Source organism: Dipodomys merriami, unplaced genomic scaffold (genome assembly GCF_024711535.1).
Source record: "Dipodomys merriami isolate MVZ:Mamm:240054 unplaced genomic scaffold, mDipMer1.0.p SCAF_325, whole genome shotgun sequence".
NCBI lineage: Eukaryota > Metazoa > Chordata > Mammalia > Rodentia > Heteromyidae > Dipodomys > Dipodomys merriami.
The window spans coordinates 680,557-693,829 of record NW_027204771.1 but is presented as its reverse complement, the minus strand read 5'-3'; the positions used below and the strand labels follow the sequence as shown (position 1 = coordinate 693,829).

General features: G+C 39.8%; 1 protein-coding gene across 1 annotated transcript in view; it reads right to left on the bottom strand.

Moving 5' to 3' along the window:
• Positions 1 to 13,273, bottom strand: part of LOC138841664 (zinc finger protein 658B-like) — a 108,431-nt gene that overhangs the window by 71,737 nt on the left and 23,421 nt on the right. Inside the window, exons 3-8 of the mRNA XM_070042448.1 lie at positions 12,593 to 12,719; positions 11,501 to 11,590; positions 9,103 to 9,336; positions 8,984 to 9,060; positions 7,782 to 8,686; positions 7,090 to 7,697 (exon numbers count right to left, since the gene is read on the bottom strand). Coding sequence (XP_069898549.1) covers positions 7,090 to 7,697; positions 7,782 to 8,686; positions 8,984 to 9,060; positions 9,103 to 9,336; positions 11,501 to 11,590; positions 12,593 to 12,719 — 2,041 coding nt within the window. The remainder of the gene's footprint in view (positions 1 to 7,089; positions 7,698 to 7,781; positions 8,687 to 8,983; positions 9,061 to 9,102; positions 9,337 to 11,500; positions 11,591 to 12,592; positions 12,720 to 13,273) is intronic.

Below are 13,273 nucleotides of genomic sequence, written 5' to 3'. Positions count from 1 at the left end.
CTGGCCTTATCCTGGAGTAATGGAGCTGGCAGCAGGGGAGGTTCTGGAGCCTCTAGAGAAGCTCACCCCCACTTCAGGGTGATGGGTCCTAGGTATGAGCCTAGCTCCAGGGTCTCTCAGTGGGCCCTGGCCTTATGGATTACCAGAGTGTTAGTTAATAAAGGAATATAGTTAGTTACTGGGCACCAGTAGCTCATGCCTGTAATCCTAGCTACTCAGTAGGCTGAGAGCTGAGCCCATGATTCAAAGACAGCCTTGGCAGAAAAGTCTATGAAGCTTTCCTCTCCAGTTAACTACCAAAAAGCCACAAAGTGGATCTGTGGCTCAAGTGATAAGAGCACAGAAGCCCAGGGACAGGATCCAGGCCCTGAGTTTAAGCCCTAGGACCAGTCCTCAAAATAAAACAAAACTGAAACACAAAGTTACTCTTGTTGACTTTAAGAGTATTGCGCTATGGCTGGCAATTCTAGGTGCTAGTAGGACTCTCATTCCAGAAACCTGTAAGGAAACTAGGGTTCTGTGGGGCTTGAACTTGTCTAAGAGCTAGATTACCATTGGTCTTCCTGGAATTGTGCCCAAGGCTATCTAATTATTGGGCATGTACAGCCTTTTAATTTAACTTTCATTCCCTTGGAAGTGAGCTGCAGCTAAAGTGGCAGAGCATCAGCCTAGAGAGAAAAGGTTATGAGAGAGCACACAGTCCCAGACTTCAAGCTCCAGCACTGGCACAAATAAATGCACTCTCTTTTCCACCTACATGAGCCATGGAGAGACTGGTGTTGGAGTGAATGCAGTGGGTGCTCTTTTGCTTACTAACTGGTGGGTCTTTCTGTACTTTATAGTGCCAGCTGTGGCTTGAAATCATGCCCTGGGTACTATAAACTGGGCTTTTTTCCTCAGTTCTACCACTTGAGTTACAGCTCTAATTCTAGGTTTTTAGGTGGCTCATTGGAGATAAGAGTCTCATGAACTTTCCTGCCCAGACTGGTTTGAACCATGATTTTCAGATCTTGGCCTCTCCCGAATAGCTAGGATAACAGATGTGGGCCACCAGCACCTGGCTTAGCTGGCTAAAATGCAAACCGCCTGGAGGCAGCCTCAGAGACTTGGATTTAGTTAGTCAGGTTGGGGCTGGCACTGTGCTCTGTGTCTGTGTGTCTGTATGTACTTGTGCAGTTGCCTAAACACAGGACCTCATATTCTATTTTGTTGTTGTTGATGCTGGGGCTTGAACTCAGGGCTAGGGACATATCCATGAGAGTCTTTTTCTCAAGGCTACCACTGAGCCACAGCTCTATTTCCAGCTTTTTCTGAGTAATTTACTGAAGATAGAATTTCATGGAGTTTTGTGCCCAGGCTGGCTTTGAACTGTGATCCCCAGCATCCTGAGTAGCAGCAGCAAGGATTACAGATATGAGCCAACAGCACCCAGCTCATATTTATAAAGAAGGATGAGGTAGTGATTATCTTTTATTGTAAAGCTTGCCTCTGGGCATAAATAGTTTGTGTACTACTTGTTGTTGTTATTGTTGTTGTCATGTCAGAGGTGTGGATGGAACTCAGGACCTTGTACTTGTCAGGACAGGCTTCTCCAAGAGCTAAATCCCCAGCCCCACCTCATATTTTTTATTGTTTTTTCCCCTCACAATTGGTGCTCTACCAGATGAGCCCCATCTCTATTTCTGTTTTCTGTTTTTTATTTTTTTTCTTGTTAATTGGAGGTAAGAGTGTCAGACTTGCCTGCCCAGGCTGGCTTTGAACTGCAATCCTCTCATCTCAACCTCAGGAAGTAGAATGTTGGGTTTCCACAGTCTGGGAAAAGGCATGGATGGGTGCTGCTAATTAATAGGTACCCAATTTCAGTTTGGAATACTGAGAAAGTTCTAGAAGTTGATATCAGTGAGGTTGCTTGAAATGTGACTGTACTTAAAGCCACTGAAGTGTATACTTCTACTTGGTTTGTATAGCATGTTTTATGCTATACTTATTTTCACACAATGAGAGAATAATTAACATTGCAGCCAGAGAGGGGCTGGACAAGAAAGGTTGGCAGGAGGTGTAAAGTTCACTCATTCAGTTTCTCACCACCAAATATCTGTTGTTGGACCATTTGTGCTGGGCCTGTGCCAAGTTGGAATAAAGGCAGTGGGTGGTTGCTTGGAACTGGTCCTCTATTACTTGAGCCACACTTACACTTCTGGCTTTTTGCAGGTTAATTGGAGATTAATCTCTTAGATTTAGCTGCCATGGCTGGCTTTGAACTTAATATACTATCTTAAACTCATGAGTGGAACATGCTCTTTTTTTTGTGTGTGTATCAGTCGTGGGGCTTGAACTCTGGGCTTGGGTGTTATCCTTGTGATCTTCAGCTTAAGGCGAGTGCTATACCCGCTTGAGCCACAGCACCACTTCTGGTTTTCTAGTGGTTTATTGGAGATAAGAGTCTCATGAACTTTCCTTCCCCGGGCTGGCTTTGAACCGTGATCCTCAGATCTCAGCCTCCTGAGTAGCTAGGATTACAGGCGTGAGCCACCAGCTCCCGGCCTGCTCTATTTTTTTGTTTGTTTTTGGTTATCAGGCTTAAACTCAGTGCCTGGGCACTGACCCTGAGCTCTTCTGCTTAAGGCTAGTTCTCTACCACTTCGAACCACTGTACTACTTTTGGTTTTCTGGTGATTAATTAGAGATGAGAGTCTCACAGACTTTGCTGCTCTTTAGCCTTGAACTTCAATCCTCTGATCACAGCCTCCTGAGTAGTCCCTGCACCTTGCTGGAGACCTGCTCTTCTATGAGGGAAAGGGCTCTGATTATCTCCATTTTACAGATGTAGAAACAGAGGCAAAAAAATTAAAATGACTTGTCTATGATGTCACAAGTTAGTAAATGCCAGAGCTGGGGCTTTTATCTTGTAGGAAAGCTCACCCTCAAATAATACTCCATTTGTGTGTGTCCTTTGTCATTCCATCATATTCCTGTACCAAGGAATCAACAACACCCACAGGTGTGATTAAGAACATGGCTCTGTCTGGTGAGGAGAGTGCCTGGATTTGAGCCTCATGTTCACTATTGAATTTCATTGAGACGTTTGTATGGCCAAGATTCAAGTTTTGTGATCTTGTCTCTGGCCAATCATTTGTTCTGTGTTCCAGTGGCCAGGTCTGTAAGACTAGGATAATTTATTACCAAGTTCACCTATTAAAGTCAGCTTTATAGTTCATTTGAGTGAAGATGGCAACCTTGGGTTGAGTGTCTCATTCAGTGGTATTCTGTACATTTTTAGCATGGTGGGAAGGAGGAGGGAGGTGAGGGGAGAGGAAGAAGAACCAAGAGGAAGAGGTAGAGGTAGAAATGGACGTTGGCCAGGTATCAATGTCTGGAGCCAGTAATCCTAGTTATTCAGGTGGCTAACATCTGAAGATGATAGTTCAAAGCAGCCAGTACAGGAAAGTCTGTAAGATTTTTTTTTTTTTGTCGGTCGTGGGGCTTGAACTCTGGGCTTGGGCGCTGTCCCTGCACTCTTGAGCTCAAGGCTGAGTGCTCTACCGCTTGAGCCACAGCGCCACTTCTGGTTTTCTAGTGGCTTATTGGAGGTAAGAGTCTCAAGGACTTACCTACCTGGGCTGGCTTTGAACCATGATCTTCAGATCTCACCCTCCTGAGTAGCTAGAATCACAGGTGGGAGCCACCGGCACCCACCAAGATTTTTATCTCAAACTACTCAGAAAAACTGGAAGTGGAATTGTGGCTCAAGTGGTAAAACACTAGCCATTTTTTCTGGGGAGGAGGGCTGGTCCTGGGGCTTGGGCGCTGTCCCTTGGGCGCTGTCCCTCAGCTCTTCAGCTCAAGGCTAGCACTCTACCACGTGGGTCCCAGCACCACTTCTGGCTTTTTTCTTTTTTGCTTATGTGGTGCTGAGGAATCGAACCCAGGGCCTCAAGCATGCAAGGCAAGTGCTGTACCACTGAACAACCTTCCCAGCCCCAAAGCACTAGCCTTGATTGAACACAAAGAGGCTCATGGACAGTGCTGAGGCTCTGAGTTCAAGCCTCAAGACTAGCAAAAAAATAAAACAAGAGACAGAAGTAGAAAAGATAGGGTTTTGTGTTAGCAATATAGTTTGTTGTTGCTGTGACAAAATACTTGACAGAAATAACCTAAGGGAAAAAGGATTTATTTTGCTTCATGTCACAGATTTCAGGCAATCTTGGCAAAGCAGAACAACTAATGGTAGCCAGGGAGTTAGGGGAGGGGGTAAGAGTGGGAAAGAGAATGCCTGCATTGCAGTATTCTCTCCCCCACCCCACTTTAATTTCATATGGAAAGCCTGCCTATGGAATGGTGCGACCTATATGCAGGAGAGATTCAGTTAATCTGATATCCAGCCCAACACCCCCCCCCCCCCACACACAAAGGTGTGTTTTACTCATCAGCCTGATGCATCTAAAGCAATTGATCTCAATTAAGTTCATCCTCAAGATTTAACCATCACAGATGTCAGCTTCATTTGCCTCCAGATTTACCTTTCTTGTTCTCTGACAACTCACCTATAATTTGTCATTGTTGGGTTTTGTTTTGGTTTGTTGGTTATGGGGCTTGAACTCTGGGCCTGAGCTCCTCTGTCCCTGAGCTCTTCAGCTTAAGGCTGGCACTCTACCACCTGAGCCACAGTGCCACTTCGAGTTTTCTGAGTGGTTTATTGGAGATAGGAGTCTCACAGACTTTCCTGCCTGGGCTGGCTTTGAACTATGATCCTCAAATCTCAGCCTCCTGAGTAGCTAGGATTACAGGCATGAGCCACAAGCACCCAGCTTCATTGTTGGGTTTTTTAAGCACTCTTAAACTACTGTGTGTGTGTGTGTGTGTATGTATGCACCTGCACGCATGTGTACACATGCTGATACTGTGGCTGGAACTCAGCCTCTGTGAGTGAGTTCTTCCTTACCTTTTGTATTCAAGATAAGGCTGATGCTACCACTTGAGCCATGTCTCCATTTTGTTTTTTTTAGGCCAGGTTCAAGTGGCTCACACTCTAATCCTAGCTACTCAAAAGGCTTGATATCTGATGTTGAGGTTCAAAGCCAGCCAGAGCAGGGCTTTTATCTCCAATTAGCAATCTACTGTGATTTAAAGTGGTAAACCACCTGCCACCTGTATTTTACCCTACCAAATATCTAGCACAGTCCTACCTCTTTCTGCTTATCTCTATAATCCCATGGATATCTGTAAGTATTCTAGCTAGCTTTTGTCCATCATTTTTTCCATGGGTCTAGTTTTTTTTAATTGCTACAGAATTAAATTTAGCAAAACCATAACTTATAATTTGTTGTAGAACTAGAAATTTTAACTTGAAAAAGCAATATTCTCCTCTTGAGAAATTCACTTTCACCCTCCATAACAGTGAGAAAACACAGACTCTCCACAATATCCACACTAGTGTTTTATTACTCAGAAGAACAATAGCATGGTCTACAAGTGAAAAATTTACAACAGACTCATCAGTAGTAAATAGAAAACAGCCTGTAGTAAAATCATTTTGGCATTACTCATCCAAACCCAAATGCTTAAGAATCATGTCTTCATTTTTCCACCAAAGAAACTAGAAATGGAACTGTGATTCTAGTGCTAGAATTTAGCCTTGAGAAAAAGTAGTTAAGGAAAGTGGCTAGGCTTTGAGTTCAATCTACAAGAATAGTACCCACACACAAAGAAAATGTATTCTTTCAGGTTTTCTGAATGTTTCATGAACTTGGGGATGAAAGATGATGAGACAGATTTTATTCTTGTGCACATTTTGTAATAAACAAGGAGTATTATCTTCCACCAGACCTTCCATTAAAAAATAAATTGGAATAGTAATAGTGTTATAATGCATACATAGACCACACATATAGTGGAAGACTTTTGGGGAGCAGTGGAGAAATTGATGCTCTCATGTCCTTGGAATAAAGCATGTTAGTCCTTCCCCATCTATCACTACTAAACCACTATGGATGATTTGAGTTCAATCTCAAAGGTCCAGAGCTCCTATTTCTGAAAAGTGTTTATTAAATTACTTGACCATCCATTCCTCAATATAAAAGACACAAGTCAACAATTTCACTATCTTAATTCTTTGTCAAGCCTGGAAATCCAACCCCTGAATAACATGAAGGGAAATCATCCCTACTCTACAAAATGAGAGGATGAGAAATGTTGGTTCAGTGAGTGGTTTTCCCTTACACCTAGCTTAATTCTGCCATGAAGGATTTCTCTATAATTTACAGAGGTTTCTGCCAAAGGTTTCCCTATGTTGGGTTTCATTTTTTGTGTGAGTGCTCTAATGCTGGCTGAAGGTTCATTTCTGCTTGAAAGATGTCCTCTAATGTTCACTCGACATTCTGTCTTGTCTCTAGGTCTCTGAAATATGTAGAGAAACCTGTGAAACTTCTGGCTAAATATCTGTCTACATTTATTATACTCACATTTTCTCTCCTTATTATGTTCTTGGATGTACTGAGGACTGACTTCTATTAAAAATTGCATATTTGTTAGACCTGTTAATTTTCTTTTCTCCTATGTGATTCAGTTCTCTGCTGAACACTGTGCTATGCTGTCGAAGTGGTATTTTCTACATTGGTATTATTCATACCTTGTCTTTCTTGTCTGTGCTCTATAAACACTCATCCATGCATGATTACTAAGTGAAGGACGTTTTTGATACTTGTTTCATTCATAATGTTTTTCTCCTGTGTGTTTTCTGATGAAAATTTAACTATGACTTCTCAAAAACTTTCCACATTTTTTTTCATTCATGAGATTTTTCTCCTGTGTGCATTCAATTTGGAACCATGAGGCATGCCTTCTGGCTAAAAGGCTCCACATTTGCTACATTCACAAGGCTTCTATCAGGTTTTGGTTCTATCATGCAAACTTATTTTTCATCCAGGTGAGACTTTCCATAGTTATCACATTCCTAAGATTTCTCATGTGTGTGGATTCTCTTATGCTTCCTGAGGGATGAACTCCAGATGAAGGACTTTCCACATTTGTTACATTCATAAGGTTTTTCTCCTGTATGTGTTCTCTGATGAACAGTAAGGTGTGACTTACAGGTGAAAGACTTTTCACACACATTACATTCATAAGGTTTCTCCCCTGTATGTTTTCTCTGATGGACAGTAAGGTCTGATTTAAATAGGAAATACTTTCCACATTTGTTACATTCATAAGGTTTCTCTCCTGTGTGTGTTCTCTGATGGACAGTAAGGTCTGACTTCTGGGTGAAAGACTTTTCACACACATTACATTCATAAGGTTTCTCTCCTGTGTGTGTTCTCTGATGGACAATAAGGTGAAACTTCTGTCTGAAATAATTTCCACATTTGTTACATTCGTAAGGTTTCTCTCCTGTGTGTGTTCTCTGATGAACACTAAGGTGTGACTTATGGGTGAAAGACTTTTCACACACATTACATTCATAAGGTTTCTCCCCTGTATGTTTTCTCTGATGGACAGTAAGTTGTGATTTTAATATGAAATACTTTCCACATTTGTTACATTCGTAAGGTTTCTCTCCCGTGTGTGTTCTCTGATGAACAGTAAGGTCTGACTTTTGGGTGAAAGACTTTTCACACACATTACATTCATAAGGTTTCTCCCCTGTATGTTTTCTCTGATGGACAGTAAGGTGTGATTTTAATATGAAATACTTTCCACATCTGTTACATTCATAAGGTTTCTCTCCCGTGTGTGTTCTCTGATGAACACTAAGGGGTGACTTATGGGTGAAAGACTTTTCACACACATTACATTCATAAGGTTTCTCTCCTGTGTGTGTTCTCTGATGGACAGTAAGATGTGATTTTAATCTGAAATACTTTCCACATTTGTTACATTCATAAGGTTTCTCTCCTGTGTGTGTTCTCTGATGAACAGTAAGGTCTGAATTACCGGTGAAAGACTTTTCACACACATTACATTCATAAGGTTTCTCTACTGTGTGTGTTCTCTGATGGACAATAAGGTGAAACTTCTGTCTGAAATACTTTCCACATTTGTTACATTCATAAGGTTTCTCTCCTGTGTGTGTTCTCTGATGAACAGTAAGGTGTGACTTATGGGTGAAAGATTTTTCACACACATTACATTCATAAGGTTTCTCTCCTGTATGAGTTCTCTGATGAACAGTAAGGCCTGACTTACGGGTGAAAGACTTTTCACACACATTACATTCATAAGGTTTCTCTCCTGTGTGTGTTCTCTGATGGACAATAAGGTGAAACTTCTGTCTGAAATACTTTCCACATTTGTTACATTCATAAGGTTTCTCTCCTGTGTGTGTTCTCTGATGAACAGTAAGGTCTGACTTACGGGTGAAAGACTTTTCACACACATTACATTCATAAGGTTTCTCTCCTATATGAGTTCTCTGAGGAACAGTAAGGTCTGACTTCTGTCTGAAATACTTTCCACATTTGTCACATTCATAAAATTTCTCTCCTGTGTGTATTCTCTGATGCAAAGTGATGTATGACTTCATTCTAAATGATTTTCCACATTTGTTGCATTCATCAAACTTCTGTTCTTTGTCAGTTCTGTGATGCCTTCTGAGACCTGACTTTCGGGTGGAAATTTTCCTACATTCTTCGTATTCATAGGGTTTCTCTTCTGGTGTTGTTTTAGGTTGATCAGAACTTAGTTCTGAATTCTTAGAGATAGATTTTGCACATTGCTTATACTCATCAGGATTCTCTGGATACTTCCTCTCAGGTTTTGTAAGGTGTAAATCCTTACTGAATGATTTCTCCCATTCACTACTTGTATAAGGATTCTCTCCTGTGTCTCTTTTCTGATGCATAGTGACTGGAAACCTCCCTCCCTGACAAAGTTCTTGGGCAAGAAGAGCAGACTTATCATATTCTTCTCTATATTCGTTATGGTTAGAGGCGGGATCTCTGATGCAAACCCAATTATGTGGAAAGAATATCATCTCTGAATTTAATACCTTCTCTCCTCCATATTCAAAATATGGACCATCATAATTTTGACTAAAAGCCTCTGAATATCTAAGCGATTGTTTAACTACAGGAGAAACACCAGGCATATATGCAGCCGGCATCTTACCAGGCTCACTGTAGTGGAGCATGTTCTGACACTGAATGAACTCGTCTGTCGTCATCCTTAAGGAGTTGTCATCATTCCTATTCAGATCTGGCTTCTGTTTTGAGGTCAAGTTAGAAGTTGTCACTAATCTCACTCTTTGCTCTATTGTGTTAATATATGTGACAGCTACGTCACGCAGACATTCATCTGGACCTTCCTGGTAAGTCTTAATCACATGCTCCATTTTTTGAATATCTAAAATGAGTCATATAAAGAAGAAAAAAAACATAAATAAGATCCAAATACTCCTTAAAATAAAGGTAAAGACATTTTCCCCATCTTAACTGTTACAAATTTTGAAATATTAATGTAGGAATTGATTTATGAGAAATAAATTTCTTCACCACAATGTATTGATTAAGAAAGTAATACTCTTCCTTACACCGTTTTTTGTCATGGGGCATGAACTCCAGGCCTGGTGTTGTCCTTCAGCTCTTCAGCTCAATGCTAGCTCTCTATCATTTGAGCCACAACACGACTCCCAGTTTTATCTGCTTATATGGTGCTGAAGAATGGAACCCAGAGCCTTATGCATGCAAGGCAAGCACACTACCACTGAGCTACTATAACCAGGAACTCTAATAACAACAGATGCTGGAGGGGATATGGACAGAAGGGAACACTACTGCATTGTTGTTGGGAGTGTAAACTTGTACAACCACTTTGGAAAACAGAATGGAGGCTCCTCAAAAGACTCCACATAGAGCACCCTTATGACGCAGCAATCCCACTTCTGGGCATTTACCCAAATGATCACAAACAAGACCATACTAAGGGTACCAGCACAACTATGTTTATTGCAGCATTGTTTACCATAGGTAAGATAAGGAACAAACACATATGCCCCTCAGTAGATGAATGGATCAAGAAAATGTGGTATATATACATAATGGAATTCCATGCATTCATCGAAAAGAATGATATGGCTCCATTTGTTAGGAAATGGAAAGACTTGGAAAAAGTATATTGAGTGAAGTATGCCAAGCCCAAAGCAACAGGTCCCATGGTTCTGCTTATTTGCAATAACTAGTATATATCTGAGACAAGCAGAAACGGTCAATAAATTGATGTTAGGCAAAATGAACCCCAAGATAAGGACTCATATGTTTTTATTTATTGCTATTGTTTCTAACATATATATATATATATATATATATATATATATATATATATATGATATTTCTTTATTGCTTTATATGTCCCTCCCCTATGGTATAACCCCTGTTTTTACTGTGTTTGATGTAGGTATAATATGTGGAGGGAAGGTGGACCCATTGCAACAATGAGATGTACAAGATGTTATGTCAAAAATGAACTTCCCAACTTTGGCTGGGGCGGGGGGCTGGAGGGGAATGATGGGAGGGGATGGTAACGGAAAACAAAGGAGGAGGCAACAATGCTTGGTAAGTAATGTACTCATTACCTTGCCCATGTAATTGTAACCCCTCTGTAAATTGTTTTCACAACAACAAAAATAGAGTAACACTGACAGTTTATGATGGAAAATGTTTTTCTGTATTTCAGGTTTTTCTTCTTTTTTATGTCAGAGGAATTATTTATACAAATTACTAAACTATTTACGGCTAGCTTTTTAATCTGTATAATTTAATATGTAGCATTCTTCATTTTTTCCCAAAAATTGTTTTGTTTGATCTTAGGGGAATAGATGCTTTGTATTGTTTTACTTTCTTAAAATAATTTATATATTGTGCTACTTTACTTCTCAAACATTAGGAGAACAGTATTTTCTAACTTTGGAAATTGTACCTTTTTTATACAAACCTTTGCTTACACCTGAGAATAAAGTTTTATAACCACATTTCTTCAGTTATAAGTTCTCACTGTGAATTAAGTATCTTTAGAAATTTTAAAATTTGTTTCCCTCCACCTTAGACAGAATCTCATCTGACTTTTAAACCCTCAGACTCATGAACTAAAGCCACATCAGATCACGACCTAGTTAATCATTCTCTCTAGACTGAAAGCTTTGGTTCTGTATCCTGGCCTCTACCCTCCTTATCCTTATCAGAGGATAGCAGCCTTGGAATAGTCATTTGCTATACCTGCCTAGTCCTAGTTTCAAAGAAAAGTAAATCTCACTTTTCACATTTCTAATTTTCTTTTTTCAAAATAACTTCCACCAAGAGAAAGAATTGCTAACTTTACCTTTACTGCTCTACACAGTTCAGTGTGCATCTACATGCATTTTTGATTCACAAGTCTAACACAAAGATCACCTAGTTCTCTGCTACACATGGGACTCAAGGGAATTAGGAATATTATTGGTCAGTACATAGCAAGACGAATTTACCAATTTGGTTCTGGATCCATGATCACTATGCAAGATGCTTTAACTCACCTGAGAAATTCTTGTCTGAGGCTTCTCTCATATATGGCTCTTCATCTTGTTCCAGCTTGACAATCAATTGAGGTTTAGGACCAGTGTGCCCTGTTAATAAGAGTGAAGACTTATTGCTCATGCTGTGTCTAAATTGTTCTAAGATTTCAGATATCCTGTTAACAAGGTTGCTCCCAAATCTTCTTTCATTTCTCACTGTCTCCATGGTTGAATCTCCCCGAGGTTTGAATGAATTTTGCAGGTTGTGTGACTTGAATGCAATTCTTTTTCTCAAGGTTAGCATTCTATTAGTTTGAGTCCTTGCTCCACTTCCAGTGTAAGAGTGGTTTTCTTGAGATAAGAGTCTCATGGAGACTTCACTGGCATTTTTTGCTTCAAACTGAAAGCCTCAGATTTCAGACTCCTAAGAATTACAGGCATGAATCACTGCATCTAGTACTAGGTTTGGATTATAAATACTCCCTCTAATCTAGTGATTTCCAGTTCTTAATTCGAATAATGATAAATAGGTATGTATGTATGTATGTATGTATGTATGTATGTATGTATGTATGTATGTATGTATGTGTTTTCTAGATTGTATATCTACCCACAATAATCATTTCAAGTTTGGGAATACAGTCTTCTCTTTAGGGAAGACAGTTTGGAACTTTTGTCAAACTGCTGATTTGGATTCTTGAACAATGAAAATAAAATTGCCTCAGAATTTATATAATCTACCTGTATATAATCTACCTTCATTTGAAACAAATCACACTTCACACAGACTGGAAACTTACATCCAAATAGCATTGAAAGTTCTATAAATATTCACATATCTACTACAAACAAATCATTTTCTACCCACCAGTGGTTCACACCTGTAATCCTAGTTACTCAGTAGGCTGAGATCTGAGGATTGCCATACAAAGCCAGCCCTAATAGGAAAGCTGTGAGATACTTATCTCCAATTTAACCACCAGAAATCTTGAAGAGGCGCTGTTGCTCAAGTGATAGAGTGCTCACCTTGAACTGAAGAGCTGAGGCTGTACCAATGCCCAGAGGTCAAGCCCCCACTTAACTTTTCAAGTTAATGTGATATTTTTGGCTCACCTAAGGACACCAGCATGCTATAGGTTTCCAGCATCACATCTCTATACAGGGTCCTCTGAGAAATATCCAATTCCTGCCACTCCTCCCAGCTGAATTCCACAGCCACATCATCAAATGACACCAGCTTCTGTAAGGGCACATTCCATCAATCCCTGAGTCATGAGAACACCAAAACTAGAATTTCATTCTTCTACATGTATGCTTTTGTATTACAGAATGTGGTTGGAACTTTCTGTGTTATTTATAAAATGAGAGAATATATAATCAAAGTAGAAATATTTGCCTCCATAGTAACTTGGTAATTACACATACAAAGTTTTTCTAATACATTAGAACCCATTTCTGGTTCCAGCAATAAAGACAAGAAAACAGTTCTAAGAAGCTAATAACCTAGCAAGACAACAATAAGTATAAGTAGGAGTCTGAAAGTGTGTGTTTAGCTTATTTTGGTAATATTTACTATATATCTGGGTAACAATGAAGTAAATAAATGTGTTTTCGGCATTTTCATATTCTGCCTCACTGACAATACTATTTAGAGTTTCTATTAAATAGTGCTCTCATAAACAGTCACAACATGGCCATTACATCATATGCAATACATAACACATTAGTAGATCTATGAAGAGCACAGCATCCAGGTAAATGTTCAAAGGAGTAAATTACTCAAAAAATAGTAAA